Source organism: Sinocyclocheilus anshuiensis, unplaced genomic scaffold (genome assembly GCF_001515605.1).
Source record: "Sinocyclocheilus anshuiensis isolate Anshui unplaced genomic scaffold, SAMN03320099.WGS_v1.1 scaffold4, whole genome shotgun sequence".
In the NCBI taxonomy this organism is placed as follows: Eukaryota; Metazoa; Chordata; class Actinopteri; order Cypriniformes; family Cyprinidae; genus Sinocyclocheilus; species Sinocyclocheilus anshuiensis.
The window spans coordinates 1,759,419-1,771,744 of NW_015554075.1; the positions used below are offsets into that span (position 1 = coordinate 1,759,419).

General features: G+C 37.7%; 1 protein-coding gene across 1 annotated transcript in view; it reads left to right on the forward strand.

Moving 5' to 3' along the window:
• The window catches only part of LOC107668948 (insulin receptor-like), a 57,420-nt gene that overhangs the window by 23,361 nt on the left and 21,733 nt on the right, over positions 1 to 12,326 (forward strand). The window contains exon 3 of the mRNA XM_016461015.1: positions 11,515 to 11,836. Within this exon, the coding sequence (XP_016316501.1) occupies positions 11,515 to 11,836 (322 nt within the window). The remainder of the gene's footprint in view (positions 1 to 11,514; positions 11,837 to 12,326) is intronic.

Here is a 12,326-nt window from a genome sequence, read left to right on the forward strand (position 1 = left end):
GTCCTCTTTTGGAAGGCCAAACAAAGTAGTTTCACTTTCACAATGAAACACAGCGTCACACACGGCGGGCTAGAGTGAGCGGAGGCCCGGTGGCTTGAGTGAGACACACAGCGCCTTCACGACATAGCGGCGGCGGCAACAACAATACTACAGCGAGAATAAAAGTTACGCCTTCTTTCTTTGCGTGAACATTTGGGCGGCGTTATGCAAATCTTCCCACATCGTGACGTAGACGTGGGGGCGTGTTAGAACGAGCTGTTTTAGGTAGGCGTTGTTGACTCTTAACTTTTATAAAGAATATCTGAGACTTATTATTTGAGACTTTAGTCTTTGCAACTTTACAGATCTTCTTTATGCACCAAGAGCTTGTAACACTCCAAAGAGAAAGGAAAAATTGAAATCGCATCATATGACCCCTTTAATATAACTCCGATATGATTCGTCTGAAAGAAGAAAGACATATACACCTAGGATGCCTCGAGGGTTAGTAAAACACAGGCTAATTTCCATTTTTGGGTGAACTAACCCTTTAACCTGTTGAACAAAGATGTAATGTTGCTTTTTTGTCTATGTTTGAGAGTCACCTTGCGTCTGTTGTTTCTTTTCAAGCCAAAGAAACAACAGACGCAGGGTGACTCTCAAACATAGACAAAAAAGCAACATTACATCTTTGTTCAACAGGTTAAAGGGTTAGTTCACCCAAAAATGGAAATTAGCCTGACAGGCAGGCTGTCACTAGGGATGCAGCAATTAACTGGTTTCACAATTAACCGCGCTTTAAAATGTCACGGTTAATTAATCGTAAAGGCTCCGCTACGCCGAGTGTTTCTGTTGCACGGACGGAACTGTTGCAACTTGCGCAAAACGAAAACAAAGTTACACAAGCTTAAAATGCTGTGCTTATCAGAGACACGGAGGCTACTACACACACTATGACAGAGGAACCAAAAAGCGATCCTTTATTTCCACCAGAGAAATGCCAGTGTGGGACCATTTCGGGTACACAGAATGACCAGGGTGTCAATTAAATATTGCCGTAAAAACTGCTGCTAAAGAGCGAATACACGGCTTTAAACTATTTTAATGCACGACGTGAAGGCAAGACTGACGCGAAGCTACGGCTCGTTAGCTCAGTATTCTGCCCACTTCAGATCAGACAGATGAAATAGTGTGGTAAGATCACAATTATTTATTTTCAAAAGGGAAATACTGACATGTATGTTTACAGAGCAGAGGTCACCTTTTTAATTCCAATTGGAGAGATAGACATTTGTTTGTGTTTATTATTATTATTTTGTGCTGTATTATTGGTTACTGTGTTATTTCTGTTTCTAAAGGCAGCAATAAATAACACTTTATTATCTAAAGAGTGTCCATGTGATTTTATACATTAATAATTTTGTGAAATGAATAATTGCATAATAATCGTCATAATCGTGAAACCATGATTATTCCTCAGACAATAATCGTACCAACAAAATCTATAATCGTTCCGCCATAATCGTGAAATTGTGATTATTCCTCAGACAATAATCGTACCAACAAAATCAATAATCGTTGCATCCCTTGCTGTCACTAGCGATTATTTTGGTAATCGAGTAATCGGATCATTATAATTTTTTTTTGTAGTAATAAAAATAGACCTAAGCAAAAAAAGCCTTTAAAATTACTTAAAATACATATATAATAGCAATAGGCAATACTAGTTAGTTCAAATAAAGTATCTAAAGCAAGTAATCTTATGGTTTTATTGAACAAAACAGTTAAAATACATAATGTGTTATAAATAATAGAGCTAACGTACATTACGTATTATAACTAATGCCTGCAGAGGATTTATTTAATTGAGTCATAGCGTTTGTGAATTCACAATAGCATTATGCTTCAGGGCTGGAGTTGGGGAACATACAAAATTTACTTTTATTAACAACATTAACAGTTATATGAAAAAATTATATATTCTACTCTCATTAAATGTACCATTATTCTTTGTATAGTATTATACTGAACTGACAACTGACAACTTATATTATAAAAGTGATTATAAAATGAGTGCACTTTTTTATGTGTGATTCAGTCGCAAATTGAACAAAAGTTTGGTTGCAGTCTGGAGCCCTGTGCTTTATTATGATTTTTAAATGGGTTTAATATATCATGCAGCCTTGGGAAATGGTCTAATAATACGTTTAATGGATTCTTATCTGTGGAATGCGCCACTTCTGGCATTTTGCCGGTTACTCGGCACGGGCAAAATGTGATCGAGAATTTTTTTAAATCGAGTACTCGAATTGAGTTGTGACAGCCCTAAAACTGTGTAACTTTTACTACATATCAAAGACCAGAACATAATAAATTATAAAACTTAATAAATGTATTTTTAATGAATACTTTTGATTTGGGCCAGTGATTAAACTACCTAGAATACCCTAGCAACTGGATATTGACACCCTTACAGGTCCCCAGCATCTTTTGCACAGGCAAGCACTACTTTTGTTTACTGCAGAGAATATTTTTCTTTGTACTGTCAAAAGCGTCCAGGTCAGTTTGCTAGGATATTGCCTAGGGCTGCACGATATATCGAAATATTGCAATATGCATATCGCAATGGCGTGCGATATCTGAATCATTTTAATAATAGGCTACTTAAATCAAAATGTTGCAAAAGGTCAAAGTTTTAGTTCGACGCATATAGCAGAGAAAAGCTTGACGTTACAAAGAGTTATTAAGTGCAATAAGTTGCAGAAAAAAACTCTTTGCCGTCTCGTCTTGCTGTCTGACTCCTGAAGCGCGCGCACAAGGCGCATCTCGCACAGCGTCTCTTCAGTTCTGCCGCACACGTGCAAAGCGCACACACACACACACACACACACAGATACGTGTTTCAGACGGCGCGCGAACACCGAGTTGATTTGTCTTTCGCATCTCCTCCTTATGTTTGAACAGACACATACACACAGAATTATGTCAATAGTACCCGTCTCGGCGATCATTCTCGTAAACGCAGTCAGTTATGTTTTAAATGGATGTAAACAGCTGAGAAAGAAATTGGATGTGTATCATACTGGATCCGTGCAGTCGGATTTAAAGGGACAGCAGCCTATAAATACGTGCTGCTGAATATGTCACTAATGTTAATCAAACAACAAAACAGCTATAACAAAGATTAATCTAAATTTAATTCATACAGTGAACACAATGCAGTGTTATTTTACACTTAATTATTAAATTTCTGTACCTGAATACTACTATTCATTTTATCTATGCTTGTAAATTGTGTATTTGTTCTTGCCACCCCCCCTCCCCCCTTTTTCTTTTTTTTTTTACTGACTGTTCACTTTCCTTTAATCATGTTTGAACTTTCTCAGACTATAGTTTTTGCTGTGTTATATGAAGAAATACTTAAAGTGTATGGAAAGCAAAGTCACAATGAGATAAAATTAGTGTCATTAATTTTTTTGTTTGTATGTTCACGTTGATGTTAAAATTACATTTTCTGATTTGTGACATTACTTTTTATGTACTGCTAAAACACTGCTGGTCACTTTCTGAAGTTGTAGTGATTATTTCTTTTGCAAGAAAGAATGTGAAACAAATTGGTTATATCATTTTCATTTTTAAATATTTTAAAATATAATTTAAATGGGTTTTTCACACTTTAAGCAATATCGTATCGCGTATCGAATATCGCATTTTTTAACAAGGTATCGCATATCGCTTTTTTTTCCAATATCGCACAGCCCTAATATTGCCATTGGATCTACTCCGCTTTCCCCTGAGATCCCTACTCTTTCCAAGAAATCCTTTCACCCATCTGTTGAATTATCCTCAAGATATGAACCTTGAAAATTGTCTGACAAGTGCACAAAGCTGAGTTTAATTTCATAAACAGTGCTGTCTGCAATTATGTGCATGATGTTAACAAGAAAAGGCGTGCGTCTGAATACACGTGAAGGTTTGTGTGTTATTGTTTTGGTCTTAGCACTGAATATTTGGGCTTCTCTGAGGAGAATCTGTATCTCATGGCCTTTGACCCAGTTTAAAGACAAATACGTTTGCGAGATAGCTTGTTTGTTTTTCCTCTTGCAGATGTTAAGGTGTCTGTTTGTCTTGCTTTAATCTTTTCATGGATGTTTATATGCGCGGCTTGTGTAGGACAATTTGAGTCATGGTTACCCTGCATTTCCTAACCAAATCTGTTGTTTCTGCATAAGGCATAAAACCGTTCTTACACAAGGCAAACGTCTCGGGTGCTAATTACATACTATAATGTGTCTTAGTGTGAATTACTGTGTATTTGTGGTGACAGAGCAGATTGTAAGAGTGTTTGTCACTTGCCGACGTGTCATATGTCGGCGGTCATAAAAACAATAGCTGTTTGTTATGCCTTTCCTTCCTGCAGTACAGTTGTGTTTATAGACCGAGCTGTATTTGATCTATGTCCAGCGAGGACGTTTCTTTTGCTAGGGTCAGATTCTGTGTCTCGGCGCCAAAGGTAAATATTTGCTTCCTTTCACACACCTCTCATCTCTTTAATGCTCTTTCCTTTCTCTGTCTCTTTCTCACACACTCATGCACTGCATATCCTTAATGGAAGTTGATCTTCCCATTTCAGGTGTTTGCACACAGTAGGCTTGCCGCGATAGACGGTGCTGACGGTGATACCGGTGTTAAGCCGCAACACCGGTTATGTCACTTGCCCACCGCGTCACCGACCCCCACCGACGTTTTGATTTTTTATAGTAATAAAAATCATTTAGTTCAGTAAAAGAACAGACACTACAATTAAAAACTGAACGCGGCTGCTCAATGCAGCGTGCCTAACGACAGTCGCATCACAGATCAGATTTCATTTCTCCAGTGAGGAGAGTGAGTCGAGCTGACTGACAAGAAGAGTGGATTTATTTGGTTATATTTTATACATGTTTACTTAGCCTATTTCCAGTTTTGTATACCTATTTAAACTTTATGTAAGTTATTGGTTATTTTATATTAGGCATAGCCTGCCCTATAGCATGGTGTATTTGTATTTGTTTTGTTAATAAAAGTTCTATGTTTTATATATAGGCTGAAGTGAGTTTGACGTTGTATTTTGTTGTTGCCTTCAAGCAGTTGACGCCTAACTGCCGCTAATTCAAAAGTAAAAGTAAATTGCGCACAGCGCTTTTAAGCTATTTAAAAGTGACGGAAAGCGAGGAAAAGAGGGAAAATTCAAACGAACTAAAAACGAACAATTGCTTTACACCGAATTGCCGCTATTTCAAAGTGAAAGTAAAACACGCACGCCGCTTTTACAAGCTATTTAAAAGCGAAGGAAAGCGAGGAAAAGAGGGAAAATTCAAATGAACTAAAAACGAACAATTGCTTTACGCCGAATTGCCGCTATTTCAAAGTTAAAGTAAAATGCGCACGGCGCTTATACAAGCTATTTAAAAGCGAAGGAAAAGAGGGAACGCCCCGCCCCCACGGTGATACCGGTATTACCGGTGTTGTCACACGTCACAACCCTAGCACACAGGTGTAGATGGCGTTTCAGCAGATAGACGCCCAGAACATGAATGAATGAAAGCTAATGAGCAATGAATGACTCCCTCTGTACTAACTCAGATCTGCACATGGAGAGAAGGAACATTGGAGAAATTACATTTTTATATTGCTTGGCATGGCTTTATTTATTTTTATTCATTTATTTTCTTTTTTTTTAGCCTTTCGATAATATTCAATATTATATATCTCACTTTTTTTGTATTTTCTCTGAAATGGCTTAAATGGGTGTTTTTTTGTTAGTTTTTTTTTTCAATCGGAGAAACCATCATTTTGACCAAAACAGACAATTCTTAATATAATAAAGGCAGGTTTTTCACAAAATGAACAGAAGAAAAAACTAAACAAAAAAAACTATGTAATCATATTATTTATATGCAGCACTACAGTAGTACATTAATAAGCAATAATATTTATGTAAAATGTTAACTTAAACATTAAATTTTTTTTGTAATTCAGATTAATTTTTGACTTTTAACTGACACTTTTAATTAATTCAAAGATCAAAAAAAATTGCATTCTGTAGTGTATATGTGTGTATGTAGTTTATGTATTTAATTGAAAGAAGTCTCTTATGATCACCAGGATTGCATTTATTTGATCTAAAAATATAATAAAAATTGTAATGTTGTGTTCTGTTATTGCAATGTATTACAATGTTAAACAATGTAAAAAAAAAAAAAAAATGTAATGCATGTAATTCATTCCGGTGAAGGCAAAGCTGAATTTTCAGCAGCCATTACTCTAATCTTTAGTGTCACATGATCCTTAAAAAATCATTCTAATATGCTGATTTGGTACCGAAGAAACATTTCTTATTATTAGCAGTGTTGAACATCTTTATGGAAACTGATACATTTTTTTTCAGGATTCTTTAATGAAAAGAAACAGCATTTATTTTAAATAGAAATCTTTTGTAACATTATAAATGTCCTTACTGTCACTTTTGATCAATTTAATGCATCTTTGCTGAATAAAAGTATTATTTAAAAAAATTAGTATATAATATATAGTGAATATTTGAGATATTACCTAGACATACTCTGCCACAATGCTAGGCTGTTCTGGTTGTATTGAAAGTAAGATGACTGAAGTAACAGCACACTTCTCCTCAATAATCCACACTATTTAAGTTATCAAACATGCACCACTTAGCAAGCACAACTTATCAACAACAACTCTCCGGACTGCAGGAGTTCCCAGCAACTCTGTAGGTGGAATGCAGAGAGGAGCAGACATCTTTTCAGCGCAGAGGAACAAGTTTTTCTAACTCTTGTAGCAGTGTTGTCCCCTCCCCTTGTCTTTCTGCCCAAGGTTGCGGACACGTGAGCAATAAAGGGTTAATACACTGTGGCTCTGCCTCACAGACAGTACAGGCCATTGCATGGCTACCTTCTACAGCCAGCAAACACATTGGTTAAGGTTGAGGGTGGGTCTGCGGCTGGGGCTGTTAAATGGACTGGACTCTCTGGATCAGGAGTCGCCGTGCACACCATGCGTCTGTTTGCTTAGAACTGGGAGGGAGAGAAAATAGGAGCAGAGGCAGTAGGGTTTTTCAAAGAATAGATGATAATGAATTTACACGGAAAGCCATTCGAGTCAACAAGGTTGTTTTTTGTACAGAATTCTTCTTAATTTAATGTGCTTTCAATTGACAATCTTTGTGACTTGCTTGTTTTTTCCAACTTAGCACCTCCATTGTTGTCACATGTGCACACACACACACACACACACACACACACATGCTTCCCCTCCTTTTCGCAGCAGGCAGTGAGGTGGCCCTCCCTGGATTGTCGTGTATAAGGGACAGAGGGTAATGTTGTTTTGCTCTTGAGTTGGCTGACCTGGTGTCACCTGACATTGAAGTGAACAACAGCTATACACTCGCCAGACTTGTTTTATACCTTAACGTGTAATAAAAACGTATGTGTGAAAGGCAGCTCCGTTTTATACCTTTTCAGTATTTCGAAATATGTATTGAGGAGCTCAGTGGAAAAACTGAGAATTGTTTTGAACTTGCATATGAATCCATTTTAGCTGCTCTGATTACTGCCAGCATTCTCACTTTTCATGACAACTTTTCCTCTGTTTTCATTCTCTCTTTTTTTCTTGTATTTTCAGCACGCTCTATTTCCCCAAAGCACTACATAAATTCACTTCTTTTTTTTTTACCAGGCATTCCATGATTCCTGGGTTTGTCAGAGCTTGTCAAGAGCATTTGGAAATTTCAGAGAAGCCTCCAAGCATTTCTGAAAGCTTAGTTTTGTTTGCCTGAATCACCGAACACTTGTCAGAGGTTTTAACATGCTGTTAAAAGTCAGTTCAATGCTTAATTATTATGCACAAGGCAGGTCTGGAGATTTCTGATCCCTCATTTTGTCTTGTCGTTGTCATGGAAGCAGAGGTGTTTGCTGGCCTTTCTTTATGGACTAAACCAACTCCAGGATCGTGTTCGGCTGAGTTGTGGTGTTAACATCACCGGCGAGAGCCAATATTCCATTAGGAGACACACACATTTCTTCTGTGGCTTGTTCTTTGTCCTCTTGGTGTCTTAATGCGATTCATTATTATGTTCTTTCCTTGTGCACAGCTCTAATGCTGTGTGTTTGTGTGTGTGTTAGGTTTGTGCTGATACAATCACATATCGAGATCAGTGATACGTCATGCTATTTTTGTTCTATCTATTAATTTATTCAATTTGCAATTCATACACCACTGTATAAAAGTTTGGGTTTGGTGAGTTTTTTTTTGTTTTTTTGAAAGAAATCTCTTATACAAGCCTGCATTTATTTGATCAAAAATACAGTAAAAACAGTAATATTGTGAATTGTTATGTGAACTGTTTTCTATTTTAACAAAGTAAAAAAAAATAAATAAATAAAAAGAAATTTAAAAAAATGTAAAATAATGAAAGTGTACTTTTATTTGTTGGTTACACCACATTATTTTTTTTATAGTCATTCCATTTTAATTTTAATGTTTCATTAAAAGTCGCTACTTTATGAAAGTTTTGTTTAGTGTGAAAGACTTGTTTAGCAAGTTTTTCCCTGAAAAGATTTTAGATTTTTTTTTTATCATATGTTAATTTAAAAAGTCTTGTATAATTTCTTAAAACTTGCGTTGTTCCAGTTTGGTTCTTGCCATGAGGATGGCCTTGGATGCTGACATGGCAATAAAAATAAATAACTACTACTACTTAAAACTGTTTAAAGCCACAAAGAGTACATTTCTAGGAACTAATTTCTAGTAACACTTGTATAAGAATCCCACAGCCAGCAACGAAACTCTGTTCACTTGTGTGTGTTTGTGAGAGGGAGGTTGTGTGTGCGTGTTCAAACACATGAGCAAGCGCGTTCATATGTATGTTTGAGGGCAGCAGCGCATGCTCCAGCTAGCCATGCATGGTTTATTTTTAACAGGCTGTCTCAGAGACAAGCTTGCGGGTCACGTTGTTAGAAAGAGGCCAGTAAAGTCACATAGAGTGATTCTAGAGGAATCTATAGCCTAGATCACTGAAGATTCTCTTCCATCCGCTACATAAGGACCACTATGACCCTCGAGAATTTATCTTTAGGGTTTTTCCTATCTTTCTTTCCTTCTCCTATGCCATACGTGGCCTCTTTTACCTCTTTCGTTTTGGTGGGGGGTGAAGAAATATGTAAACACTGACTTCTGTGGGAGAGAAGGACTTACAACAAGACTCTTGTCAAGCAACTGGCAGCAGTGTGCTGCTCTGTGTAGTGTGTGTTTATGGGGTTTTGTGTGTGTGTGTGTGTGTGTATGACGGCAAGAAAGAGCACATAAAAGGCAGAGGAATGCGGTTACACCATTTTAGGTGCTGCTTATCAGAGTAGGCCATTTTGTCATTGTTTTAATATTGACAATTGTAACGTGCTGTTACAGCAAGATAGGACGTGACTGTAGATTTACTGAGAAAACACTTAGTTATATTACAAGTGAATTATTGACAACATCCGTGAATTTCCACAGAAGATAATGAATTAAATGGAATGAAAAAATTTAACGCTTTTACAGTTTTTCATTTACATTAGAAGTCTAACAAGTTTCAGCAACACTCTTAACACCGTTTCTAAAGTATACACTTATTCCAACTGACAGTTTTGTCATAAGTTCCACATTTAACAGTTCCTTATCTTCCATTGGTTCAACAAACTGATAGTCCTGCTTCAAACTCATGGCCTAAGTTAAAGGGGTCATATGACGTTGCTAAAAATAATATTATTTGGTGTATTTGGTGTAATGCAATGTGTTTATGCGATTTAAGGTTAAAAAAAAATTATTTTCCACAATGTACATTATTGTTGCTCCTCTGTGCCCCGCCGTTCTGGCCTTGTACTCTCCCTGGTTCAGGAAACAGTCCTCCGTAAAATGCGCTGCACACACTCAAATATTTGGGTTGAACTGTTCTGGAACAGTGTTGTAAATACAACTTAACCACTGATTTCTAGTTGTGTCCTCTTTTGGAAGGCCAAACAAAGTAGTTTCGCTTTCACAACGAAACACATCGTCTTCACGACATGGCGGCGGCAACAACAATACTACAGGGAGAATCAAAGTTACGCCTTCTTTCTTTGTGTGAACATTTGGTCGGTGTTATGCAAATCTTCCCACACAGTGACGTAGACTTGTGGGGGCGTGTTTAAACGAGGCGTTTTAGGAGGGCGTGGACGAGTCTTAACTTTTATAAAGAATATCTCTTTGGGTTTGAGACTTTAGTCTTTGCAACTTTAGAGATCTTATCTATTCACAAACAGCTTGTGACACTCCAAAGAGAAAGGAAAACTTGAAATCGCATCATATGACCCCTTTAAGCCAATGTTTTTGTGTCAAGCTGATCGGGGTTTAAACAACCAGAATAATGTGTTGATTAGACATGTGCCGGTATTTGATATATCACGGTACTGAATATGAACGATATTGTTATCGTGGGCACTTCTAAATACTGTGAATAATTATACATTACAAATTATTCAGAATTTTGAATGCATTTTAAGAATACTTTTCCCATCAACTGGTTTTCCCATACAACACCATTGTATGCTGCGTGAATGACGCATGTGCACTCTGATGTAAACAAGTACGGATGCGAAGCGCATGGCAGAGCACTTGAGAGACGCTTTGAATGAACGCGCACATTCACTATCTGACAGCAGATGGCGCTAAACTGCAGAAATGCAGCTGTTACCCCGGAAACCCCGTAAACAAAGCAGCTGCACTACTTTCTGTTTCTGAAACGTGTTTAAATTATTTAAACAGCCATTCAGATATTTTGTATTTGCTATGATGTTCATCACAGCGCCAAATACTTAAATATTTAGACTTAATAGGCTATTTATTTTCAAACTTTTTTACAATTTAATCTGGACTACAACATGCCCTAGATATTGTTTGAAAGTGATTCTTTATGTTCGGTCACACTTTATATTAGGACTTCATTAGTTAACATTAGTTAAAGGGGTCCTATTATGCTCTTTTACAATGTCTTGAATTTGTTTTGGGGGTATACTAGAACATGCTCTAATGCTTGGTGGTTTGAAAAATGCATTATTTTTTACATAATTTACATTATTACAATACCTTTCTCCCCAGTCTGGCACAAACGGCTCGATTAGTTCCAGGTTTGATGAACATTTTCGAAAAACGAAATGTGATGTGATTGGTTAGCTATCCCAGTGCTTTGTGATTGGCGAACAGCTTAGATGGTGTTTCAGTACTGCCCCGCCCCTTGCCAAAGCAGCAAGTTTAGTTAAGGATGGCGTCAATATTGCTATATCAATTTGAGCCGGATTCAGACCCAGAGAATATTGAACAAGAGGATCGCGCAGAACCTTTGCACGAGCCAAACCTTCTCCCCCACTATATGAATATATGTCACTGTGAATGAGAAGCATATGTTCTTTTCCTAACAAAAATGTCTTTGAATATAACCTCCCTCTCTCTGTCTCTCCACAGTGTGCCCATCCTCATGCAAGCACCGCGCCTGCACTAAAGACAACCAGTGCTGCCACGACCAGTGTCTGGGCGGCTGCTTGGAGCCCAACTCTTCGAGCAAATGCGTGGCCTGCCGCAACTACATGCACAATAACGCCTGCGTTGACAAGTGCCCACCTGGTTTCTACACCTTTAAGGGCTGGCGCTGCGTCAGCTTCAGCTTTTGCCAAGAGCTCCACAACAAGTGCAAGCAGGGCAAAGGTGACTGCCACGAATACGTCATCCACAAAGGCGCCTGCATCCCAGAGTGCCCTTCTGGGTACACCACTGTGAACTCCACTACGTAAGTAACCTGCTACTTATACACTCTCCACTCAATGAACGTGCACAAATGCTAGCGCACATGTCCCCAAGTGTTGTAAAGGGTACTTCACACGCTACCTGTGTGCGTAAGGACCCATAAAAGCTAAATCTGTTGTGTATGAAGTGTGACCCGTTAAGAGGGAGGTGTCTGGGTCACTGGACTACTTTATGCCTCATTTAGACTTCAGACTTGAAAATGAGATAGATAGACTAGCCAACTTTTCCTCTTTTATTTAAATAAGAAACATGATTTTTATGTTTTTCATATGCTCAAACAGCACCAAGAAGTCAGTGTTGGTTATATGAACTGGTAAGCTGTCCATTGCTGCTGAAAAAAGTGGGTTGGTGGTATATAGACTTGTGCCGGTATTCGGTAATGCGATATATCACGGTAATGAATATGCACTATATTGTTATCGTGGGCTCTTCTAAATACCGTGAATAATTATATATTACAAGTTATATAAGTC